General features: G+C 37.0%; 1 protein-coding gene and 1 non-coding gene across 2 annotated transcripts in view; one reads left to right on the forward strand and one right to left on the reverse strand.

Annotated features, from left to right (window-relative positions):
* The window catches only part of ZNHIT6 (zinc finger HIT-type containing 6), a 41317-nt gene extending 19987 nt beyond the window's left edge, over positions 1-21330 (reverse strand). Inside the window, exons 1-6 of the mRNA XM_049772549.1 lie at positions 21279-21330; positions 19015-19756; positions 17913-17978; positions 17722-17828; positions 17549-17634; positions 12099-12202 (exon numbers count right to left, since the gene is read on the reverse strand). Of these exons, the coding sequence (XP_049628506.1) occupies positions 12099-12202; positions 17549-17634; positions 17722-17828; positions 17913-17978; positions 19015-19756; positions 21279-21330 (1157 nt within the window). The remainder of the gene's footprint in view (positions 1-12098; positions 12203-17548; positions 17635-17721; positions 17829-17912; positions 17979-19014; positions 19757-21278) is intronic.
* LOC126008267 (U6 spliceosomal RNA) lies at positions 7496-7602 on the forward strand. Its single transcript, XR_007495606.1, has one exon. It is a non-coding gene; the product is annotated as a U6 spliceosomal RNA (small nuclear RNA).
* Positions 21331-25481: the final 4151 nt, after the last annotated feature.

Genomic DNA, 25481 nt, shown 5'->3' on the forward strand with positions numbered 1-25481 from the left:
CTAAGGCTACACATGGTTGTATGTAGGGGTTTATGCAGTGCCAGGAATAAGTTAAAGCTCCTGACCTCTGAGCTATTTCTTCAGTCCCTTGAGATCCTTCTAATTACTCTCTTTTTTTAAGATGTGAGGAAGCAAACTCAGGTCCTCACACAAGTAAGAAAAGTACTCTACTGAGGAAATGCCCTGTACTCATCCTGAGATCCTTCTAAATGTCACTACTTTCTTGACATAAGACACTCAAAGTCATTTATAACTAAAAAAGTAAATCTATATATGTAATATTTTACCTATTAGATTTGTAAAGGCTGTAAGAACAGAAATGACAAGAATTCATGAAAAGGGCATTCTTAATATAGATTAAAACTAGAAATTGATACACACTTCTGGCAATTAGATTTTACAAAAGTTATAAATAATTAAAGAAAATAGGCAATTTTTGTCCCAACAGTTTTAGATGGAAATTATTTCAAGAAAATAACTGAATAATGATATTTGTATAAAATGTTCATTGCACATTTTTATAATGGACAAAATAAGAAATACTGAGTAACAGAAAGTTAAATAAACATTGTAGTTTACATAGGAAAAGATGAGGTAGAACTGGATGCACTAAAATAAAGCACATGTATAATAATGGATTTATATTCAAAATATGTATCAATACATATATATGCAACTATAAAGAATATGCTCTTAAACTTTTAAGGTATTATCTTGACATTAAAAAAATTCCTACTTTATATGAGAGTATTTGGGGGAAAGACAGGACACAACAGGGCCTACTCTTCGCTTTTTGTGTTATTCAGAGATCACTCCTGAAGATGCTTGTAGGACCAAATTCAGTGCCTGGATTGAACAAAAGTTCACTGTGTGCAAGACAAATGCCTTAATAACTGTATTATCTCTCTATGCATATGGATATATGATGTTAAATACATCTTTGGCACAAAGACTTGCTATATTTTGTAATTACCAAAAACAAGAACATATTCAATGGGAAGAAAGAATAGCAATACTTCTGCATTTTTTGGTTTTTAGGAGACACTCAGTGACATTCAGGGGTTATTCCTAGCTATGCACTCAGAAATCGCTCCTGACTTGAGGGGCCATATGGGACACCAGGCGACAGAACCACGTGTGGTTTGTCCTAAGTTAACATGTGCAAGACAAACGCCCTATTGCTTGCGCCATCACTTCACCCCCAAGAACAGTTAACACTTTTAATATTCTTCTGAGACACTTTATAGTCTTCAGCAGATATCTATGAGTATTTAGGAAGCTGAATTCTACCAGTTACAATTTCTAATATGATTTTTAAATGAGCATGTCTATTTTTCCTTCTTTTTTTGGTTTGTTTTTGGGACACATCTGGGAGTGCTCAGGACTTAATCCTGGCTTTTTGTTCAGGAATCACTCCTGGAGGGACTTGGGGAACCCTAAGAGTTGCTGAAAATTAAACTTGGGTTGACTAAGTTGAAACACCACTGTTCAAGTAAGGGGAAGCAAAAATAAACAAAATTGAGTAACTTCTGCACTTCAAAGAAAACAGTGAGTAGGATACAGAGACTACTCACAAATGAGAGAAAGTATTCACCCAATAACCATCAAATAAAGGGTTAATATGTAAGATATACAAGACATTGATAGAATTTAGCAAGAAGAAAAAAGATCTAACCCTATCCAAAAAATGGGGAGGAGAAACGAGCAGACATTTCCTTAAAGAAGCAATACAGATGGTCAAAAAAGCACAAGAAAAACTGTTCCATATCCCTAATCATCAGGGAGATGCAAATCAAAACAACAAAGAGATATTATCTCACACCACAGAGATTGGCACATATCAGAAAAACAAGAACAATCAGTGCTGGTGAGGTTGTGAGGAAAAAGGGAATTGATTTCACCATTGATGGGAATGTAGATTAGTCTAGCTTTTTTGGAAAAGAATATGAATATTCCTCAAACAACTAGAAATTAAGATTCTATATGATCCAGCAATAATACTCCATAAGAAACCAAAATCATCATGCAGAAAAGCCTTTTGCATTTTATGTTCATTGTAGCACTACTTACAATAGCTAGAATCTGGAAACAACCCAAGTACCTGAGAACAGATGAATGGCTAAAGAAATTGTGGTATATCTGTACCTTGGAATTGTTCAGAAAAATGAAGTAATGAAATTTTCTATACGTGGATGGATACAGAGATTATTATGCTGAGTAAAATGAGTCAGGGTCAGAAGAGGCACATAGAATAATCTCACTCATTTGTGGGATATAAGAAAAATAAAAAATAGTATGGTAATAATATCCAGAGACATAGAGATGAGGATCAGGAGGACTAGTCCATGGTAGGAAGTTTGCCACAGAAAGTGGTGAATGCAGTTAGGTTAATGAATGGCCCACTATGACAATGATAGTTGGAACTGATCACTCTGGATAAGAACTGGATGCTGCAAGGGGATAAATTGATATGTATGGTACCTCTTCATTAGCAGTAGTGCAAACCACAGTGTTAAATAAGAAAAGAGAGACATTGAGAGTGAAAATGAGAGAGAGCTGCAAGGGGATAAAGTGATATGCATGATACTCCTTCATTAGCAGTAGTGCAAACCACAGTGTCAAATGAAAGAGAGAGACATTGGGAGTGAAAATGAGAAAGAAAGAGAGGGAGAGAGAGATAAAGAAAGAGAGAGAAAAGTAAAATGTCTGCCCCAGAGTCAGGTGGAGGAGTGTGGGTGGGAAGGAAACTGGGGACATTGGTAGTGGAAAATGTGCACTGGAGAAGGGTGGTGTACATTCTATTACTGAAACTCAACCATGAACAATTTTGTAACCGCGGTGCTTAAATAAAGTAATTTTATATATATATATATATATATATATATATACATATATATATATAATAAAATAAAAATCTAGGTTGACTGTGTGGATGAAAAGCACTGTAACTACTGTATTATTGCTCTGGCCGTGACTGTTTGTGAAAGCAAAAAAATTGCCTATTTTCATTTTACTCTATTATTACAGTATTTTTATTCAAAGAACACGAGGGAGGGAGCCGGAGTTATATAGCACAATGGTAGGATGTTTGCCTTGCACACAGCCGACCCAGGACGAACCTGGGTTCAATTTCCTGCATTCCATATGGTCCCCCGCGCAAGCCAGGGGGCGATTTCTAAGCACAGAACCAGGAGTATCCCCCGAGTGCTGGTGGGTGTGGGCCCAAAACAAAACAAAACAAAACAAAACAACAAAGAACACATGAGATCTAGCTATGCATTGGGGAAAACACAACCCCCCCAAACAACAACAAAAAAAACCTAGTTTTTGTTTGGTTACTATGTGAAGGAAAGCACCTTAATTGTTATAATATTGCTCAGGCCATGACTGACCATGACTGTTCTTGAAAACAAACAAACAAAAAAGCTAATTCTTATTTTACTCTATCACTAGTTATCCAATATTTATTGAAAGAGCACTTATGTGTTCTAGCTATGCATTGGGAATACAGAGAAGAGAAGAGAACTTTTAGGCTATTAAGATACAAACTAATCTTCTGCACTGAATTTTTTTCTTCTATATCACTGTGAGTAGAGTAAGGAGACTTTTCACACAAAAGTGCTGTTATTATAGGTTAATATTACACATGGCAAGCCTATTCAATATACCATAATACCCAGAGGTAGGTAAGAACAGAAATTAACTAAGTTTGATTCCTAATTTTATCAATTCATTAATTTTTTTTTTTTGGTTTTTGGCCACATCCAGTGATTTCTGATATGCTGCAGCAAAATCAGCAAAGGGAAGAAAAGGAGAGATCAATATCCTGTATTTTTCTGGGCATTATATAAAGTTTAACAGATAACATGGTTATGCACTCAGAAATTGGTCCTGGCTTGGGGAACCATATGGGATGCTGGGGATTGAATCGAGGTCTGTCCTGGGTCAGCCATGTACAAGGCAAATGCCCTATGGCTACGCTACTGCAGCAGTAAGAGACCTAATCTAGTTTGTGCCTTAGGCTTCTCAAGTTCAATGAATATAACAATATTAAAACCATAGGATCAATGAATGAAGATATCAAAAGCTCAGAATATAACATCCTGACATGTTACTGTTTCTATTATTATTATTATTGGAATGTGAGACTTTTTTGAAGGATAAAGGAAAGTTTTAAGTCTGGATTTTTTAATGCAGATGGGGGAGGATGGACTGGTGGTAAGAAAATCAGATGCCAATGACAGTAGCACATTTAAGTAAATATAAGCAGTTTGGTATGTTTAGAGCAACTGTGTAAGTTGGTGAGTGATAGGAATAAAACAGGAGAGATCCTTATGAGGACTAGGCTTTGAAGGACCTTCATATGCATTTCCTGTTTCTCTGTAGAATTATTATTACTATTGTACTAGCATTTTAATTGTCTATTTGCAAGCCTCCACCACCATCCTCCTTCCTAACCCACAACTATATCTTGATAAAAGACGTCCAATCTTATGCCCAAGGTTGTACTCTTAATATTTGTTTTAAAAAGTCAATATTCTGAGTTTGGAATATGGTTCAGTGGTTGCACGCATGAGGCCTCAAGTTTTTACCTGGCACTGACCACACTGCTATATCTGATTCTCAGAGAATCAAGTATGCCACAACTGCAGCCAGGTGTGTACAAAATCAAGTATGATACTTCTGATATGCTGCAGCAAAATCAGCAAAGGGAAGAAAAAGAGAAATCAATACCCTGTATTTTCCTGGGCATTATATAACGTTTAACAGACAAAATGAAGAATTCTGGTGCAAGGGATTAAAGTTTTTACCATACTAGATTTCATTTTTCATTTATAAGTAATAAAACAGATAAGTCTAATTTGCAATTGAATATTATATATGCACTGTATTTGAATATTATGACATTAAGATAGGCATTAGATATTTGAATAAGGACATTTGCATAAGGCTTAGAGGGGAAAAAATTGCTCTACTGTCAGTTATGAAATCTTACTTGAGGATAGAGTACAGGAGATAAGGTGCTTGCCTTCCATGTGGCTTATTCTGATTCTAATCCTTGACACCGTATATGATTCCCTGACACTGCTAGGGATCACTCCAAACCACAGAGCCAGGATTACCACCACAAATGAAGCCAGATATGGCACAAAAACAAGCAAACAAAGAAGCAAACACAGCAAAAAATAAAATCACCTAAAGACGTAACAACAACAAAAACTTAAAAGTAGAAAAACCTACTAAATTTTGAACCTTTCAAAATACATGCAATCAGGGGCTGGAGAGATAGCATGGAGGTAAGGCGTTTATCTTTCATGCAGAAGGTTGATGGTTTGAATCTCGGCATCCCATATAGTCCCCTGTGCCTACCAGGGGTGATTTCTGAGCATAGAGCCAGGAATAACCCCTGAGTATTGCCGGGTGTGACCCAAAAACCAAAATGCATGCCAATCAACAAAATTTTACAAAAAACTTCACTCAAAGGTATTTTATCTTTTAACATACTCTTCAAAATCCTTATATTCTCCAAATCCTTAAAAATTAAATGTAAAACCTAACCCTCATTAAAATGATTCATCAAATTATATTAGAATAAGCAACATGAGATTTTTAAGCAAATGTAAGGATCTATCATTACTTACCATAGACTAAAATTTCTAGAATTAAGGGAATAAAAATCTCAAATTTATGGGTTACATCATTATTAAAATACTTTGAAAAGTTTCAGTTATACATTTTACTTTTAAAAATAATTAGTATGACTGTTATAATAGAAAACAGGCTAACTTTGTGGTGCTGACTTGGGTACATAAGATATTAAGAAACTGATGATAGGGGCCAGAGTGGTGGCATAGCAGTAGGGCTTTTGCCTTGCATATGGCTGACCTAGGATGGACTGCGACTTGATCCCCAGGCATCCCATATGGTCTCCCCAAGCCAGGAGCAATTTCTGAGCACATAACCTGGAGTAATCCCTGAGCGTTACCAGCTGTGGCACCAAAATAAAAAAAAAAAAAAACCAAAGAGAAAAGAAAAGAAACTGATGTTAGAGTTGCATTTAAAAGTACTTTGTTGCAAAATATTTGATCACTTAATATAGCAGGCCTCAAGGGAATAGTGCTGACCTGGTTGTTAGACATATGAAAATGTTCAGGCAATTCTGATCACTCCAAAACCAGGAAGACAATTTTAGTCATTTAGTAGTCAGGAGCCAGAAATGCTATTTTTTCTTGTGATATAAAGAAAAGTACTGCACAACAAAAAGTTATTCTTTGCAAAATACCAATAAAGCTCCTAAGAAACACTAGAATGTAAAAAGGGAAAGAGAATGCATACCAAAAACATATGCATACCAAAAATGAATACCAATACTAAAACTAAATGCCACCATCTGTTTCATATTAACTGTGGAGAAAATATGTACTATAAGAACTGAGGCAAAGGAGAAATGAAGATGAGTGACCATGTATACTTTGACAGATAAGAAATTTGGAAGGGAAAGGCATTCTAGGACTGATCAGCCTGGATACAGTTAGTTGATTACACTGGGAAATCTGGTATAGCAGAGTAGGAAGACCCCTATTCGTTATGGATTCCACAGAGGAAAAAGTGTGGCATAGGAAGGTCCTTCAAGGCCTAGCCTACATAAGAATCTCTCCTGTTTTATTTCTATTTACTTGCCAACTTCCACAGTTGTTCTAAACATATCAAACCACTTATATATATGTACTTAAATGTACTACTGTCATTTGCATCTGATATGCATTAAAAATTTCAGACTTAAAAACTTCCCTTTATCCTACAAAAAAAAAATCTTTGCAAATTTTATCCTTTCTGAGCTCCAGAAACCTTTTTATATCCCCCTGTACCAATGAGAAAAACACTCTTTCAGGACTAGGCAGTTAATTCCACGAAAGCATTAACAATACTATATGTAAGCTCGCACTGCTGACTTATTGTATAGCTCAATGGTTCCCCCCCTTCCTTTTCTTTTCTTTCCTTCTTTTTCTAAACAATGTGACTATCAAATCCAGAACCCTACACACTCTAGGCAAGTGCTGTATTATTGAGCCACAACCCTATTCCCTAAGCAAGTGGTTTTCAAATTGAGGTAAATATCAGTTAACCAACTGACAGAGGATTTTGGTTTTGTTTTCCAAGTAAAAACTACTTTTAGAGCAGTTTTAAATTCAGAGCAAAACCAAGAAAGCACAGAAATTTCCCTTATACTCTTTGCTTCTTTCCACCACATATGCAGTTTTATTTGGCACATGAAAAAAATTATAAAGATACCTAAGCTTTACCCAACAAATGAATTGGCAGTTTTGCTGGTCAGGCCCAAGTATTTGCTTCTTGAAAATTGTGGACAAAATTTTGTCTATTGGCAATTCTGTCTGTGGCCAGTGAAAGTACCTCTGAATTAATAACTTATGGGCATAAAAGATTTGGTGAAGGTTGACATGACGGTGAAAATATATTTTAGAAAGATGAATCTGTGCTCGCTTCGGCAGCACATATACTAAAATTGGAACGATACAGAGAAGATTAGCATGGTCCCTGCACAAGGATGACACGCAAATTTGTGAATCGTTCCATATTTTTTTAAAAGAAAAAAAAAAAAGAAAGATGAATCTGGCAGCAGCATGTAAGAGTGACAGAGATGACAATGAAAATAGGGAGTGAGTTCAGAGATGCCTGGATAACTCATGGTGAGGCAAAAAGGGCCTGCATAGAAGAACAGAACTGATAAATTATATAGTCAAGGAAATGAAAAGGATAAAAGTAGAGATGTCATGAAAGAGTAGACGTAATGAGTAGAGAAAGACTTCCCTAACTGAACCAGTTTAAGGACCCCAATATGATCACGAGTATATGGTTTTCATTTTCACAATATAATGCTGTGGATACACTCTCTGTGTTATTGTGTCAAAAGCATTTCTTTTACTACTGTCTACATGGAGGGTCCTCAAACTTTTTAAACAGGGGCCAGTTCACTATCCTTCAGACTGTTGGAGGGCCAGATTATAGTAAAAACAAAATTTATGAACAAATTTCTATACACACTGCATATATCTTATTTAGAAGTGAAGAAACAAAATGGGAATAAATACAATATGTGGTCCGCGGGCCGTAGTTTGAGGACTATGGCTACAGTGAGGGAATACTTTGTTGGGAAACTGGTAGGCTTCTATTCTTTCACATGGTTTTTCCAAGTCCCGAATATCTGAAGGCCTTCAAACTATGTCAAAGCTGTAATGGCAGAGCTAAATGTTTTCAATTAGTCAACAAATTTCTACTGAGCATCTGTTATTATATAATTTCTCAAAGATCACTGCAAATCTACTTGTTCCCCTTATGACCACAACTGCTAAGCCCATCATTTCATTTTCCTTTGCTAAAGTCAGTTTGAAGCAGAGTATAAACTCATAATAACTTAAAAGGCCCCATGCAAATGTCTCCTCCACAAAACCTTGTGTTTTAAGAAGTATATCATAATTGTCTATATAAAAAAGTGCTATCAGCAATAACAGAGAGGTGGATGGTTATGCAATATAATTAGAATGTTGTACAAAAATAGTGGGATCTGAAAAAAGTTTATTTCTTTACAAGAGGGACATCTAGTGGCTAGCTTCTAAAACAGTACTAGAGTTCACTGGAGTTTAATAAGGAGTTTTATAATCTAAATCAGGGGTCTCAAACTCGCGGCCCAAGGGCCATTTGCGGCCCTCCATATAACATTTTGTGGCCTGCGGCCAGCCTTCAAATATCGCAGTATTCGCGATTATTCGCTTACCAGAACTGCTCAGGATATGCGAATGTTTAATGCGATTTTTTTTCTTATAAATGCGATTTTTATTGTGAATATTCAGTAAGTGAATAATCGCGAATACTTTGCGCCTAGCGCAGACGTCATTTCCGCTGCTCCTGCCCGCTGTCCCTTGCATTATCAGAGACCTAAGGGAGAGAAGTTTATTACAGAGTTAGATTTTGTCATGCCTTCATCATGACTTCATCAAAGCCTGCAGTGAAGAGAAAGATTGATGACGAGCACAGACAATTTCAGGAAAAGTGGGAGACGCAGTATTTCTTTGTTGAGCACGGGGCATCCCCACATGTCTTATTTGCTCAAAGAAAGTTGCAGTGCACAAGGAATACAACTTGAAACGCCATTATTCAACTAAACATGCTGAGGAATGTGCAAAATATCAAGGAAATGAGAGAGCCAAGTGGGTTGCCAGTCTTAAAGCATGTCTAATGAGGCAAAAAGATTTCTTCAAGAAAGCAACCAAAGAAAATGTTGCATCAGTCAAAGCTAGTTACATGGTTAGTGAGATGATGCTAAGGCAGGGAAACCATTCACAGAAGGAGAGTTTGTTTAAAAAAAAAATGCATGTTACAGGCTGCAAGTATTATCTGTCCGGAAAAGAAAGGTCAATTTAGCAAAATCAGCCTTTCTGCCAACGCTGTGGCAGAGTGCATTTCTGACATGTCAAGTGACATTTATCATTAACTGTGTGAGAAAGCCAAATGTTTTGATGCATACTCAATTCTCAGTTGCTCTTGATGAGGGCACAGATATAACAGACACTGCGTAGCTCACAATTTATGTCCGTGGTGTTGATTGCAATTTTGAATTGACAGAGGAGCTGTTCACAATAATTCCAATGTATGGCCAGACCACCGCTAATGAGCTATTTCGGCATCTGTGTGATGCCATTGAGAATGCAGCTTTGCCATGGAAGAGGTTTGTTGGAATAATAACTGATGTAGCGCCATCGATGACAGGGAGGAAAAATGAACTGGTGGCACTTTTTCAAAAAAAACTTTGAAGAGAAGGGTGTAGAGAAGGCCATTGCTCTTCACTGCATTATCCATCAGCAGGCCCTTTGCAGTAAATGCCTGCCGTGTGACAATGTGATGTCTGTTGTTGTGAAATGCATCAATCAAATCAGATCCAGGGACTTAAAGAACAGGAAGTTTCATACTTTTTTAGAGGAAATGGAGTCAGAATATGGAGAGGTACCGAGGTACATTGACTCAGCAGGGGAAATGTCCTGAAAAGATTTTTTGAGTTGAGAGAAGAAATGAAAGCCTTCATGGAGAAGGATGGGAATGCTGTCTCTGAGTTCAATGATCACAAATAGCTCATGGACTTAGCTTTTCTTGTTGACATCACACATAAATGAATGTACTTAAACAAGATTTTACAAGGCCCGGGGCAGCTTATCAGTGCTGCCTATCACAAAGTGAGAGCATTCTCCACAAAACTTGTGTTATGGAAATCCCAGCTCTCTTTCTAATCTTTAATGATTAGAAAGAAACATGAAATGTTAAGAGCAGTAACTGCAACATGGCAGATTAGATATTTTTGCTTCTGTACACCAATTCTTTCCTATGTTATTCAATTAATATGTAAATATTTTATAGAGATAATTGTGCTACAAAGTACTCATAAAACTAATAGTTAAGTAAAGATCTATAAATTTTATAAATTTATAAATTCTACAATTTTATAAATTTAGAAATATAGGCTCATTTTATAGATATAAAAGAAGTTAAGAACTTAGCTGAAGTTTCTTCATGAATTAGTTTGCTAATCTTTGGGAGAACACTAAAACGTCAAACCCAAATTATTCTAAATTCATGAGGCATGATGCAAGATAATTTGATTTGCCATTTCAGAGACCTGAGGTATTCCAAAATAAGTGCACCAATTTATGTTCTAAACTAGAAAATATCATTGATATATTTTCAGAAGAAATTTCAGTTATATATATAATCCAAAACTTCACATGACTGTGTATGTTTAATTTTTTAAATTTGGGCTAAATTGGGCAGTGCTCAGTGCTTACTCCTGGCTTTGTACTCAAGGATCACTCTTGGAAGGACTTGGGGGAAGTCTGGAGTGCTGAGGATCAACCCAGATTTGTAGGCTTTGTAAAGCAATTGCTATCACTCTAATCCTGAAAATACAAACTTGTTAGTACTGATCACAGTAACTTTAAATGGCTTTCCTTCATAAAATATACTGCCCTATATTTGAGAAGGTACAAATAAAATTATGTAAGTTTTAAACCAATTATCTCAACTTCTAAATATGCCTCCAATTCCATTCAAATTGCATAAAGTAATTGCCCAAACTTAATAAATATGGAGTTATTGACTTACTTTTGGGAGTCAATCAGAAAAAAGGAAAGTCACATTGATAAATATGTATGCTTTGAAAAATAATACCATCTTCTAATATATTTTGAATTTTTGATTGTTGATGGTATATCTTTTTTAATTTTTAATTAATAAAATAAAATAATACCATCTTCTAATATATTTTGAATTTTCAATTGTTGATGGTAGGTATATCTTTTTGATATATGAAGTAATGAAAATTGGAAAGGAATTTAGTAAGGTTAGGTTCAGAGAAAGAAATCAATTTCTCAAGGTCTTAGCAAATTCTAAGTGCTAAAAAAATAAAAAAAGGAATGGATTCCCTCAGCTTTTAAGTACAAATCTTAGATTTTCAAGAGTATAATTTAATCATCTAGCTGGTTACTGAAGAATACTTTGGGACTTACTTTCTTTTTACCAATAGACTCAGCACTTGCAAGAAACAGCAAACTAGTCTGTTGTAGTTTCTCTACTTACAGATGTATTATACAGTAAATGTCTTCAAAGTCACTTTTTCTCCACTACAGGTTTTCCAAATAAGGTTTTAAAAGATTTTATTTGAAATGTAGAGAATTATAAAAATCAAGCTACTCTGGTTAAACAATATAGGGTTTCTTGTTTTGATATGCCTCTCTGTGCACAAAACTTCTTAGCCCCAGACGGAAAAAAAAAAACCAAAACAAAACAAAACAGATACACATAAACACACACAAACACTTACACACACAATACAATCCACTTAAAATTGAATGCCTTTAATAAAACAGTAACCATGTTTCTCAATACTTACTTTCAACTTGTACAGTTTTCTTGTCATAAAATGTTCACAGATCAGTTTTGTGAACAATACATGACAGCAAACCATACCAAATATATCCTAACTTTATCGAATCATAAAGTCTGATATATTAACAAAAAAATTAGAAACTTACTTCTTATCAAAAAATGTTGAATTCTCTCTTCTTTTGGTGAATCCATTTGGTAGAAGTTTTAAGTTAATACCTTGCTTTCGAGCACGATTTTTCAAAAAGTACATCTAAAACCAAGACATACAAATACACATTTTTAAAAGCCTAAATTTCAAAAGTGAATTATTATTATTATTATTATTATTATTATTATTATTATTATTATGGTTTTTGGGTCATACCTGGCAGCACACAGGGGTTACTCCTGGCTCTACACTCAGAAATCACTCCTGGCAGGCTCGAGGGACCATATGGGATGCTGGGATTAGAACCATCATTCTTCTGCATGCAAGGCAAACACCCTACCTCCATGCTATCTCTCCAGCCCTCAAAAGTGAATTATATTCAATAATATAAGATACATTAAGTATCTTAGTCTCACACTCTGTGCTAAGTGCTAGTATTTTATTTATACTCCATAAAATTATGATAGGTGCTATCAAATCATTTTAGAAATGAGAACTAATGAGATGCCAACAATATACAGCTTATTTTTCTGAGAGGCAGATACAAATAGAAAAAGATGATACAAATCCTAATCTTTTTAATTCTAAGTTTGTCCTTTAACCTTTTATTCGAGGGACCTCATGAACAGTGGGTATCGAGAGCAGCCAAAATTAACAGTTGGTCAAATGATGGTGCAGCTGGAGGTCATTAGTACCGTGGTTTGGTATAGTATCAACTTTTGAAGAAGTGTGAACTATGCCCTTAAAACAAAGTGTTGTAAATAATTACAAAATCAAATAAATTATTTTGATCTTTTGGCTAATTGAAATAAAAGCTAGAATTTACTATTATAGTTAGTTATTGCAGGCATAAGGCCAAGGAAAATAAAATTACTAATTAGAAATAAGCAATTGCAATTTCATATTTATGGTACGAATGGCAGTTAAGAACAAGACTTCCCACAGAAAACAGAATCTAAGAATACCAGACAGTAGGAAAAAACATATACATAAAACCAGTAAATCTTTTTAATGTTTTTTTTTGTTGTTGTTGTTTGTTTTTGTTTTTGGGCCACACCAGGTGATACTCAGGGGTTATTCCTGGCTATATGCTCAGAAATCACTCCTGGCTTGGGGCAGAGAGGTAGCAGAGCAGTAGGGCTTTTGCCTTGCATCCAGACGGACAGATGATGGTTCGAATCCCAGCATCCCATATGGTCCACCATGCCTGCCAGGAGCGATTTCTGAGTGAAGAGCCAGGAGTAATCCTTGACTGCCCCGCCTTGCTCCAAGCTCTGGCTCCACCCTTAAATCTTTTTAAAAGCAATTAAGAGTTTGACAGAAACAGAAACCTTAAGCCAACAACTAATGAGAAGTGAAAACTCAGGTAAGCAAAGCAGTGAAACCACTATTGCTAATTCTATATTCAACAGTCTCCTTAGAAAGTGCCATCAAATAAAATTGAGTCTCAGAATAAAATATTCTCATATTAAATATCTCCCCACCAAAACAAAACAAACAAAAAACCCTTCTACAACTAAAACATATTGAGAAATTTGTATTTATTTAATTGTGGGGTGTGTGTCCCTCATAAGAAGCTGTACTCACAGACCAACTTGAAATCAGATTTGTTAGCCATGTGCAAGGCAAGCACCCTGCCCACTGTACATCTCTTTGGCCCCTAGTTAAGGGAATATAAGCCTTCAAGTAAAGTAAATATGCCCAGATTTGCAATGTTCTAAGGTACCTACTATAATAGATAAAGTTATTTTAAAAATAACATATGTTTGTTCTAATCTTCAAAAAATTTTTCTTACACATTAGAAACAAATCAATTTAGATAAAAAAGCAAACATAAAACAAATGCTATTTAAAAAAAAAGAGAGAGAGAACAGTTAGTTATGGCCCCTAGCCCCCCTCCCTCCAAAGAAAATAAGTCTAAGCTACTATTTATTTTCTGTGATCAAATTTTCAACAGCTTTGCCTCATTTACTTTTTGAGCAAAGTAAAATGATTTTTGTTTATTCAATCAATGCCCTTAATTTGAGGTTAACGCTCATTGATTTACTTTGTATTCAAAATGTTCATCTTCAAACTTGTGACAATAATTACAATTATTGTGGTTTATTTAGCTGTTTTGGTATCACTTACTAATGTAATGTCCTTTCTAAAAAAGGCATTTAGTTGTTATTACTAATTCTTATTTTTGTTTCTAAATTGAGGTTTTTTTTTTTTTGGTTTTTGGGCCACACCCGGCGGTGCTCAGGGGTTACTCCTGGCTGTCTGCTCAGAAATAGCTCCTGGCAGGCACGGGGGACCATATGGGACACCGGGATTTGAACCAACCACCTTTGGTCCTAGATCGGTTGCTTGCAAGGCAAACGCCGCTGTGCTATCTCTCCTGGCCCTCTAAATTGAGTTTTACAGATTAAAATATATGACATGGGATCCAGCAGTCTTCATGAGATACTTTTATATTTTCTTGTTTTGTGTTTGTTTTGTTTTGTTTTTTACCCCACCCTGATACTTTTATACTTTGGTGTTTTATAAAATTCTGTTAGGGGTTAGAGAGAGAGCATGGAGGTAAGGCATTTGCCTTTCATGCAGAAGGATGGTGGTTTGAATCCCGGCATCCCATATGATCCCCAAGCCTGCCAGGAGCGATTTCTAAGTGTAGAGCCAGGAGTAACCCCTGAGCAAAGCCGGGTGTGACCCAAAAACAAAAAAAGTTCTGTTAGATCTTTAATAAAGTTTCTTTCCATTTTAACAATTCAATCACCAATTGAAAATAACTTTAGAATAAATTATTGGCTCAAGCAAAAAAAAAAAAAAAAAGAAAAGAAAACAAATCTTACTAAGTAGGGACAAGAGGGGGAAAGTAGGTGGTTAAGAGTTCCCCATATATTCAGACACTGAAAGAATCAGATTACAGAACTCTGCAAAATGTATAGGAAATGGGGTAAAAATTTCCCAGAACTATAAAATAATCTAAACATAAAAAAAAATCTAACGATTTTCAAATTAGATGAGGAAAAAGAAATTTCCTATGAACTAAAGATTAAAAAAAGCAAAAAGTATATTTCATAGTCAGTCTAATACAGTACTAGACTATTAACTAGAATCTGCCATCACATGGGCAACAGAAGAGAACATTCTGCATTGAGTTCTAGATTAAAGAAAGTCATTAAGATTGAGAATGAAAAAAAATTCAAACAACAACTGAATAGTCTCTAAGTAAGTGAGTATTGTACAAATTAAGAAGCATCAAATTCTCTTTATTCTAAAGTCTAGCTTTGTTAAACTATGGGTTCACATAACTGAATGTGAGGGTTGTAACAAGTTTGCCAACAATAAAAAGTTGAACAATAAAAATTACTTCAAAGTCAACAAGGTACAGGGTTCAAGGTATTCTTGTTAGCAATTGCCTTTGTTGCATTTCTCAGCAAAAAAGGTCAAGAATGGAAACAGTTTAAGAAACCCTGTTCTCGAGTGCTGGGAGGCTTGGCAGGCCCCCAGCTGTCCTTGTCTTTTTCCCCTGACTCCAGGCCTTCCCTGGGTGCCAGTTCAGATGGCCAGAAGTGGGTTCAGGTGAACTCTTAGTGGTCCTCAGGCTTCCCCTCTACCTCTTCCCTACACTAATGGAAATGTGCTTTGGGAGGAGGGCGGGCCGTTTTAGTACTGGTTTATGTTGGGACAGTCACTGAAATTTTTTCTCTTTGTTTTCCTATTGATAGTATTGTATGCATATATTTTATATATCCATAACATCCATCTTGTATTGTGACCTTGATACTTCCCTACAAATCTCATTTCTAATATTTTACTGCCTCAGTCCCAACCCTTATTTCCCCATCTTCCCATGTAGGTGCAGCTCATGACATGAAGCTCACCACATAGGGTGATAAGTGCAGTTACAGAAATAACTACACTGAAAACTATCATAACAATGTGAATGAATGAAGGAAAAAGAAAGCCTGTCTTGAGTACAGGTGTGGGTGGGGTGGGGATTAGATAGATCTGGGAAATTGGTGGTGGGAATCCTGCACTGGTGAAGGGGGTGTTCTTTACATGACTGTAATCATACAACTACAATTATATTTGTAATCACGGTGTTTAAATAAAAATAATTTATTAAAAAAAAAAAAAAGAAAAGAAAAGAAACCCTGTTCTCGGGCTGGAGAGATAGCACAGTGGCATTTGCATTGCAAGCAGCCAACCTAGAACCTAAGGTGGTTGGTTCGAATCCCAGCATCCCATATTGTCCCCTGTGCCTGCCAGGAGCTATTTCTGAGCAGATAGCCAGGAGTAACCCCTGAGCACCGCCGGGTGTGACCCAAAAACCAAAAACCAAAAACAACCCTGTTCTCAGGCCGGAGAGATAGCACAGTGGCATTTGCATTGCAAGCAGCCGACCTAGAACCTAAGGTGGTTGGTTCGAATCCCAGCATCCCATATGGTCCCCTGTGCCTGCCAGGAGCTATTTCTAAGCAGATAGCCAGGAGTAACCCCTGAGCGCTGCCGGGTGTGTCCCCGCCCCAAAAGAAACCCTGTTCTAATGAATATATATGTACTTGAGGCAGAATATGATCTCTCCGTATAAGGCCTAAGATGATGACAGAAAGAATAAAGAGCAAAGAAATGGGAAATACAACAATGAAAGAAAAATAAATGCTACTGAACAAAACTATTACAAAGAGATTTTAAAAAGATAATTTATGAGATGGAGAAAGAGTTCAGTAAGCTGAGTGCATGGCTTGCATGAAGGTTCACGCTCCATATCCAGGACTACGTGATTCCTTCAAACGTTGCCAAGAATGATCTCTTAGCACAGAGTTAAGAGTAGCCCTCAATACTCTCATGCCAGGTATGGGCCCCCAACCAAAAATAGCCAGTAGAGGGGTAAATGTAATTAAGTTTTCTAAAATATTCCTAGCAAATGATACCTACTGGCTGTTTAGATGTTTCTGTTTTGGGCCACACCTACTGGTGCACAGGGCTTACTAGAGCCTCTGCACCCTGGAAACAATCCTCAATAAACTCAGGGGACTATATGGGGGAGCCTGGTTCTGAACTATGCAAAGAACCATAACCACTATACCATTTCCCTGGCCCCTATCTACTGGCTATTTTTATAAATAAGTTAAAAGACAGCCTTGCCCATTTATATATTATTTATAAACTGTTTTGGCAATAGTGGTATCCACTGAACAGTAGAGCCCTTACAATCTTATTTCCTTCCTGTGCCCCCTCATTCTACAAATTGACCCCAAGTCTATACTGTAGTCTCCTATGCATGCATTTTTCACTTCTGATCCCTTTAGAATATTTTGGGGGCCCAAGAAGGTCATATGACATCTAATTGTGCAATAATTGCTCTTGATTACTGCAGCAACTGAATATATTTGTTAAATAAATAAATGAATTAAATGATTAGAAGGAATTGCAACTGAAAAACATTAGAACACTTACATGTTTATTGCTTATTGGTTTTTTCAAGAAAGCATCTCTAGATATATGGTCTGCTGTTCTTGCCACATCCTCTAAAAACCGATAATCTAAAAATTTCAACATAAAAATAATTAACAAATGACAATAGACAAATGGTCAGGAAATATCAATATGCTATACAAAAGATAGCTTACCACTTAGGAGATTCATTTCTGTGAACTGTTGTATTGAAACATAAGCAGTTTTTTCCCGAATTCCATTACATGTCAGTTCTGCTTTGTGTTTCTTTACACAAGGCAAACTACAAAACAAAGAGGAGGTCTTTTTTAGATCATGAAGTGTAATGGTACACAGAGAGGTTACAAGATAAGATTTACAAATATACCTGCAGGAATACCGCAAACAACGTGGACATCTGTACTTTGCTTCTTCTGTACCACAAGTTTCACACCTACAAAAATCCACATGAAATTGAGTCTACTAACTTATACATTTTAAATACTGAACCAATCGCCACAAATTAACTCACAAGGAAGTAGCCATAGTGAGTAATGTACAAACTAATACTCCTAATAATTTGGCTATTGCTGTCAAACATTAAAAAATTCCCCCCAAAAAAAACATTTTCAAATCGCAGCTACATTAAAAGTGTTGCAAATGATATGCAATTCAAGAAAAAAAAATAGAGTAAAAATACAACAGTCTTACTTCTAAACTATTTTTTTTACTACAACCAGATTATAATGACTATAATGAGATTATTCACTAATCCTTTAACTTTTAATTCTCATTAATTCTTTTGTCAACAGCAAGTTTATGCTCATGGATTATGTCTAAAGATTTTAAAGACACAGAACAGAAAAACTAAAAACCTAAATTTACAATCGCTCCGTTTTCCAATTCCACCTGTAATATACCCGGGTATCAACACTATTACTTATTCGCTCCCTTGGTCTTCAACCACTTTTAAGATTATAGGGAACAGACAACAAAATAATAACTATCTTCTATTTCACCCTTTGTGTTCTGGACAGTCATGTCCCAAGATTGTAACACGTAACAAGGTGTCACAGGATCAAACATTACAAACAAATTAAAGCAAAAGCAATTCATTGTACCTATGAACTAGATGATGATGTTCAAGTGAATTTTTTTAATTTTAACCTAATTCACTCTGTCATTGTAGGCTATATTAACCTATTTATCATTTGTGAGATGATCTCAGCGCTATTGCCATAAAACTAATGAGTCAAAAAAGCATCTTTATGTAGAAATCTAGATGCCAAGGTTCTCAGCATTTTCACTTCTGTGCATCATCATTTTCACAGAATTCCTAGTCACTGAACACCTGCCCTTCCCACCTCTCAACCCCAAACCTGTACTTATTTTCCATGTCTCCAAGCCCCGCCACTGATGCAGATGCAGTTTCTTCCACCCAGGAGACGCCTCCTCTGGATCCCGGCCCCTAGCTGGTTTCTGATGCCTACCTGGACATGGCCAGCTTCCTTTTGACGCCCTTCGCGTCCTGCACCATCTCCTCTTCGGGAAAAGCAAGCTGGGCTTCCCCACTCGCTTCTTCCAGCTGTGGCTCTTCCAGGTCCCCATGACCGGGCATTTCCTCCTGCTTTATTTCCAGCTTCTCCTTCGTCTCCTCCAGTTTTGCATCGCCCCAGACCCTCGCCTCTGCCTCCACCTTAACTTTTTCTTCCTCGACTTCTCGCTCATCCGCCTGCTCTTCTTTGACAGCCACATTCATCTCCCGCATTGCTTCCCCCCAAGTGTCCTGCTTCTCCATCGCTTCCATCTCCAGCTTCACCCCTTGGCCTGCTTCCATTTCCGGCCAGTCCGTCACTTCTTGTTTCACGATCGTTAAGTCCACTGTTATTTCTTCTGCTTTCTGCCCACCTCCTTCCGAATCTCCATCACCTGGAGCATCCTCAATCCCGCTCCGGGCATCTCCCGGTGCTCCACCGTGGCCCGCCAACTCCAGGAACGCGGCGTCCCTGACTTCGCCATGGGATTCGGGACTTATCCACGTCCCCTCAGCTCCAGCGTACGAAGCTTTTCCAAGCGCCTCTTCATTTTTAGTAACGTGATCCATCCGATCGCAGCGGATCCTTCCAGAATCTTTTAAGTTGCAGTCTTCTGTCAAGAATGAATGAACTTCCCGCAACACTTGACAGCGTTCCACGTGCTGGGCCAGAAGTCGCAGCTGGAGAGAACGCCGGCCTGTCGCAATTCCTCCCCTTACGGTCGTAAAGCAACGCTTCTGCGCTTGCTCACTTCAAGACTCACGCCGCACTTGACGGCTCTGCGTCGTCAGGTAGTTAAGCGCGGTTCTCAGGGGAAAAAAATAAAACAAACCTCTTGAGGCCACGCCCACTCTGGCTCGGGCTACTTCCGGGACTAGGCTACTCCGAATCTTTTTTTCCTGGGTAGGAGCCACGCCCCCACTCCGCCTGCAATAGTCCTAGGGAAAAGGCCTGGGAATCCTGGAAGGGCCTGGGAAGAAGTGAAATTTAATCCTATAAAGAGAGATCTCACCCTAACATGGGAGAAAAAACACCACCAAACTTGCCTTTATTAAAAAAGGAAAAGTTAGTGCTCCTCTGATCGATATCAGCTGTATCTGAAAAAAATTAATACATTTTTGTGCATTTTATTTGTATGTTTTATTTTAGATTGAACTTTTTTTAAGGTGCTGAACTTTAGTTTAAATTTTACTTGGGCTGGAGAGATAATACAGGGCATAGGGCACACACATGTATTTCTTATGGATCCTGAGCCCATCGGGAGTGATCTTGAGTGCAGTTTTGATAAAGAATTACTACATCTTCATTACTCAAAAGTGCTTAAGACTTTCCACCATTGTCTTGTGTCACTTCTAGTCAGCTTCTTTTAAACCCCTGATGCCCCAGTTCCTAGTATTCTCAGTTCTGCAAGAAAAGGATTTGATTTCATTTATTTTGTCTATTCCCTTGTTTTGTTTCTCTATAAACTACATATAGTGAAATCATTCAGCATTTGTTGCTTTCCTTCTGGCTTATTTCACTTAACATGATGTTCTTCAATTCTATCAAATTGCAGCAAATTACATTTTCTTAAAGTTGTACCAGAGAGATAGCACAGCGGTGTTTGCCTTGCAAGCAGCCGATCCAGGACCAAAGGTGGTTGGTTCGAATCCGGGTGTCCCATATGGTCCCCCCGTGCCTGCCAGGAGCTATTTCTGAGCAGACAGCCAGGAGTAACCCCTGAGCAACGCTGGGTGTGGCCCCCCCCCCAAAAAAAATTGAGTTGTATTATGTTGTGTACATATATCACAGTGTATTTATCCTTTTTCTGTCTTTAGGCACTTAGATTGTTTATATATCTTCGTTATTGTGCAAAGTGCTGCAATGAACATAGGTATGCACATATTTTTCCAAATAAACGTTTTATTGTTCTTAAAATAGATGCCAAGAAGTATAATCACACTGTCATATGGAAGTTCTATTCTTAATTTTAAAGAAATACTATTTATCACAGAAACCAATCAAGACCACATCCTCAACAATAGCAAGGCAGGATTTTGCTTTTTGGTTTTTTGTTTTTTTTTTATTTTGTTTTGTTTTGTTTTGTTTTGTTTGGGTGGTGAGTGGAAGAGGCACACTCTAGAGTGTTCAGGGTTTATTCCTGGATCCTCTTTGCTCAAGGATCATTGCTGGTAGTGCTTAAGAATGTAACATAATCTGGCTGTGTACAAGTACCCTACCTGCTGTTCTATCCTCTTTGACCCCAAAAGAGGGCTCTTTTTCTATCCACATCCTGCCTTAAAAGAGCATTACTTTTTTATTCTTTCAACTTTTGTCAGTAGCAATCCTTACAATTTATTTACCCGTTTTCAGTATCTTAAAGAATTCTTGGCATGGGGGTACAAATGATGTACTATGGGATTGTCCTTTCCTCCCTCTTCCATTTATGGGTAATGAATGAACAAGCACAAATCCTTTGGAATAGGTAGCATTGTCATCTTGGTCCCCTGTCCCTGCATGAGGGATGATGGTATAGCTTTCTTAATTGTTTTAGTAACTGGCTCTTAGCCAAAATACAAAGTTGGGGAGCTGGAATGAGAGCACAGTGGTAGGGTAGGCTTGCAAGCTGCTGACCCAGGATGGGCCTGGGTTTGATCCCCGGCATTCCTTATGGTACCCCAAGCCTGCCAGGAGCTTGAGTGCAGAGCCAGGAGTAACACCTGAGCACCACTGGATATGGCCCAAAAACAATAGCAAAACAACCCCAAAAACAAAAGCAACCCAAAATACAAAGTTGGTTCAGTTTAACAAATAGAAAATCATATACTTTCTAGAAAGATATCATAGGTGCAAAGTAAATATCATGAAAAAATAGATACTGATAATGTTTAAAACCATTTCAGTGACTCAGCAGGTATTGCATGCAACCAACTGCATGCCTGACTAGAAAGAACAAGAACAAGTATCAGAAATACCTTTCCTGAGAAGAAGAAGCTGGCAACTCAGAGGGGTAAAATGATTTACTTAAGATCACTTAGTAATTATTGGTGGTACTGAAACAAATAAACAAACAAAATTAGTCATTTGGTCAAATACCTTTGCCTGCATGAGGCAGGCTTAATATACAAAGTCACAAAATGAATGTGCAACTGTGTCCCCTTACAGGTACAAATAGGATTCAAAGAGTCAGGAAGTCTGAATGTTATCTTGTTTGGATATATGGTACCTAGCAGGTTGAGTCATTAAAAATATTTTGATAGATGTTAATAGGAATCAATAGATGTGAAAAGAAAGGATAGGGAGTCGGATTGACCAGAGAGAACCCTTAAATAGAGATGACAATTTTTGGTCAATCTGTCTGTAGATTAGTTCTTATAAGGCAATCCTACCCCACTCTTTCTATCTAGCACCACTCAGTGACTAGATCCAGGCATCACCTTGAACAAAAGAGGTCATGAAATTGATGGCTGGAGGCTGGTGACAGCACTCCTATGACTGGTTAAGCACAGTACTTCTTTGGAAGTGGACCTAATTACTCTATGTCTACTATAGAATTAAGAGTATGTGTGTTTGCTTATGTGGTCACATGGTCTCTTGTCAGAAGAATTGAATTCGTTCTTCTTTCCTTAAAAGCCCTCTTCTACTCTTCAGGCATTTACTTTAGGAAGAGAGCGGAAAGAGCTAGAGGACATGTACAATATGCTCAAGGTCCTGAGTTAAGTTCTTGACTCCACTTGTATATCTATGAATTGTTGCTTTGGAGGTCCCTGAACATTGTCTTGTGTAGCCATCACAGTTCCTAGCAATTGCTAGACTGATGGAACCATATAACCAAGACTATATGTTCAATAATCCAGTCTATAATTGGAACTGAACCCAGAAAAGTGCTTATGAGCATCTTCCCCCTCAAAATACAGCTGTTCTACAAGTCCCAGTTTTATACATCCTATTGCATTGAAGTCATGGAGTAAATGCTACCTGGGTCTTAGGGAAAGAATCTGATTATATTAGCAAAGTAAGGCAAGTGGGATTGCTTAGTATCAACATGGTCAGACAATGGAAGTTTGAATTATGTTTCTGTTTTACATAGTTTAAAACAAGCTCTACACTAAATTTTAAAACTCGTTAACTAAGTTTAATTATGCTCATCTTTTGCAAAATTATGTTGAATATTCTAAGACATTTGTTTAAGATCAATTTTATAATTATATTTATAATTTCTAATTATATTTTAGGATCAATTTATAATTTCTTCAAAAGAACTTTCTAAGAATTGGGGCAGAGAATGTTTCAAAATAAATGTACATTTAAATTTATGTTAAATTTTGACACCATAAAAACATAGGATGTTTTACAATTCATTAAAATGGAATTTCATTTATTTATTTAGACTGTTTTTAATTTCACTTAACAATATTTCATAACTTGCAGTGTACATGTTTGTCTTTTGCTAAATTTATTCCAAAATGTTCTACTATAAACTTTGTATATGGTTTTCTAAGAAATTGTTTGATTTTAGTTTTGAATTTTTGTTTGCTTATATATAAATATATGCTTTTTTTTTTTTTTTTTTTTTTTTTTTTTTTGGTTTTTGGTTTTTAGTTTTTGGGCCACAACCGGCGGTGCTCAGGAGTAACTCCTGGCTATGCTCAGAAATCGCTCCTGGCATGTACGGGGACCATATGGGATGCCGAGATTCAAACCAATGTTGGTCCTGGGTCAACCACTTGCAAGGCAAATGCCCTACTGCTGAGCAATCTCTCTGGCCTCCTATGCTGTTACTATTTTTTTGGTAGAAGGTGGCACACTGGAAGTGCTCAAGGATTATTCCATGTGATGCTCAGGGGACTATATGGTGCTGGGAATAACCTGGGTCAGCCATGTGCAAGGCAAGTGTCCTACTTTTTATTGTTGCTCTGACATCCCATACTTGTAGATTTTTGTATCTTGATTTTGTATCTTGTAATCATGTGAATTCATGTACCTGCATATATATATTCATGAATTTGCAATAATGTGGTTCAATTAGATTCTATTTTGTTGGGGTGTGTTGATATTTGAAATATTTTTGAGATATATTTGTCTATCTCTCTTTTGTTATAAAGTTGGTTTGATTATCAGTATTATTTCCATACACTTTCTGGGAAAGTTTACCAAATAATTAATGCCTTGCTAATTAATTATTTAATGGTACCAATCTGTCAATCTATTCACTAAGTTTATTTCAATTGCCATTTTTTTTATAACTAACACCTCCAGCTTTTATTGTTATATAATGTTTTGTGATTAGAGATATAGTACAAGATTAAGGCACATGCCACAGCCACGTATGTGGCTGACTCTGGTTTAGTCCTCTTCACCACATAGTTTTCCAAGCATATCCTTGGAGGCCCCCAAACACTACCAGATACAGCTCTGAAGTTTGTCAAGAAGTGAACATTGCTAAGTGTGCCCGGGATGCTCCAGAGCTTGCTAGGGGTAATCTGGGTAAACTCCAGCACTACAGGATTTAAGAAATTCCCAATCTTCAAGTCCTTTTCATTAACTACATATCTGGTTGGATAAGAGTTGCTTGAGTCTCCTGAGCACCAGTTAAGAGATTTATCTCTAGGGCTGGAGAGATAGCATGGAGGTAGAGCATTTGCCTTGCATACAAAAGGATGGCACCCCATATGGTCCCCCAATCCTGCCAGGAGCAATTTCTGAGCTTAGAGCCAGTAGTGACCCCTGAGCGCTGCAAGGTGTAACCCAAAAACCAAAAACCAAAAAAAAAAAAAAGATTTATCCCTGCACTCACCTAGAAAACATTTCTCATTATTTTGTCTATTAAATATGGTCCTCAAGTAAAATTTTTTTTAGAATTTCTTGGGGGTGGTTCCACATCCAGTGATGCTCAGAGTTTACTTCTGGCACTCAGGAATCTTGACTCATGGGCTTGAGAGACCATATGAGGTACTGGGGATAAAACCTGGGTTGACTGTGTGCAAGGCAAGAATCCTACCTGCTTTAATATCACTCAGACCCCAGATTTCTAAAATAACATTTCTTTGATGAACATATTCTCCTAAGATGTGATATTTTAAATATTTTACATATTTTATTTTTGAACACTGTCAACTTTAACTGTAATCCATATTTGAAAAAGGGCAGATGAAAACGTGAGAATTGGTTTGTGATGCTTTTGGCTATTTTCCATTTGTAAGATGTGGTTTACAGTGATTGTGATATAATTTGGGTTCCATTAATTGTGATTGGTTTAATCAGGAATTTATGATAGTTCTCAGTTTCTACTGTTTTTGACATCTTTTAAGAGATACTATATTTTTGGTATCACCTAGAAACAGTTAGAAGTTAGAGGAAAGAAACCACTGCTGGACTGAGGGAGGCTCAGCACCTAAAGGTACCTGCCTTGAATGTGTGAGGCCATGATTCCCAGTACTGCC

This window comes from Suncus etruscus, chromosome 4, assembly GCF_024139225.1.
Source record: "Suncus etruscus isolate mSunEtr1 chromosome 4, mSunEtr1.pri.cur, whole genome shotgun sequence".
Classification (NCBI taxonomy): Eukaryota; Metazoa; Chordata; class Mammalia; order Eulipotyphla; family Soricidae; genus Suncus; species Suncus etruscus.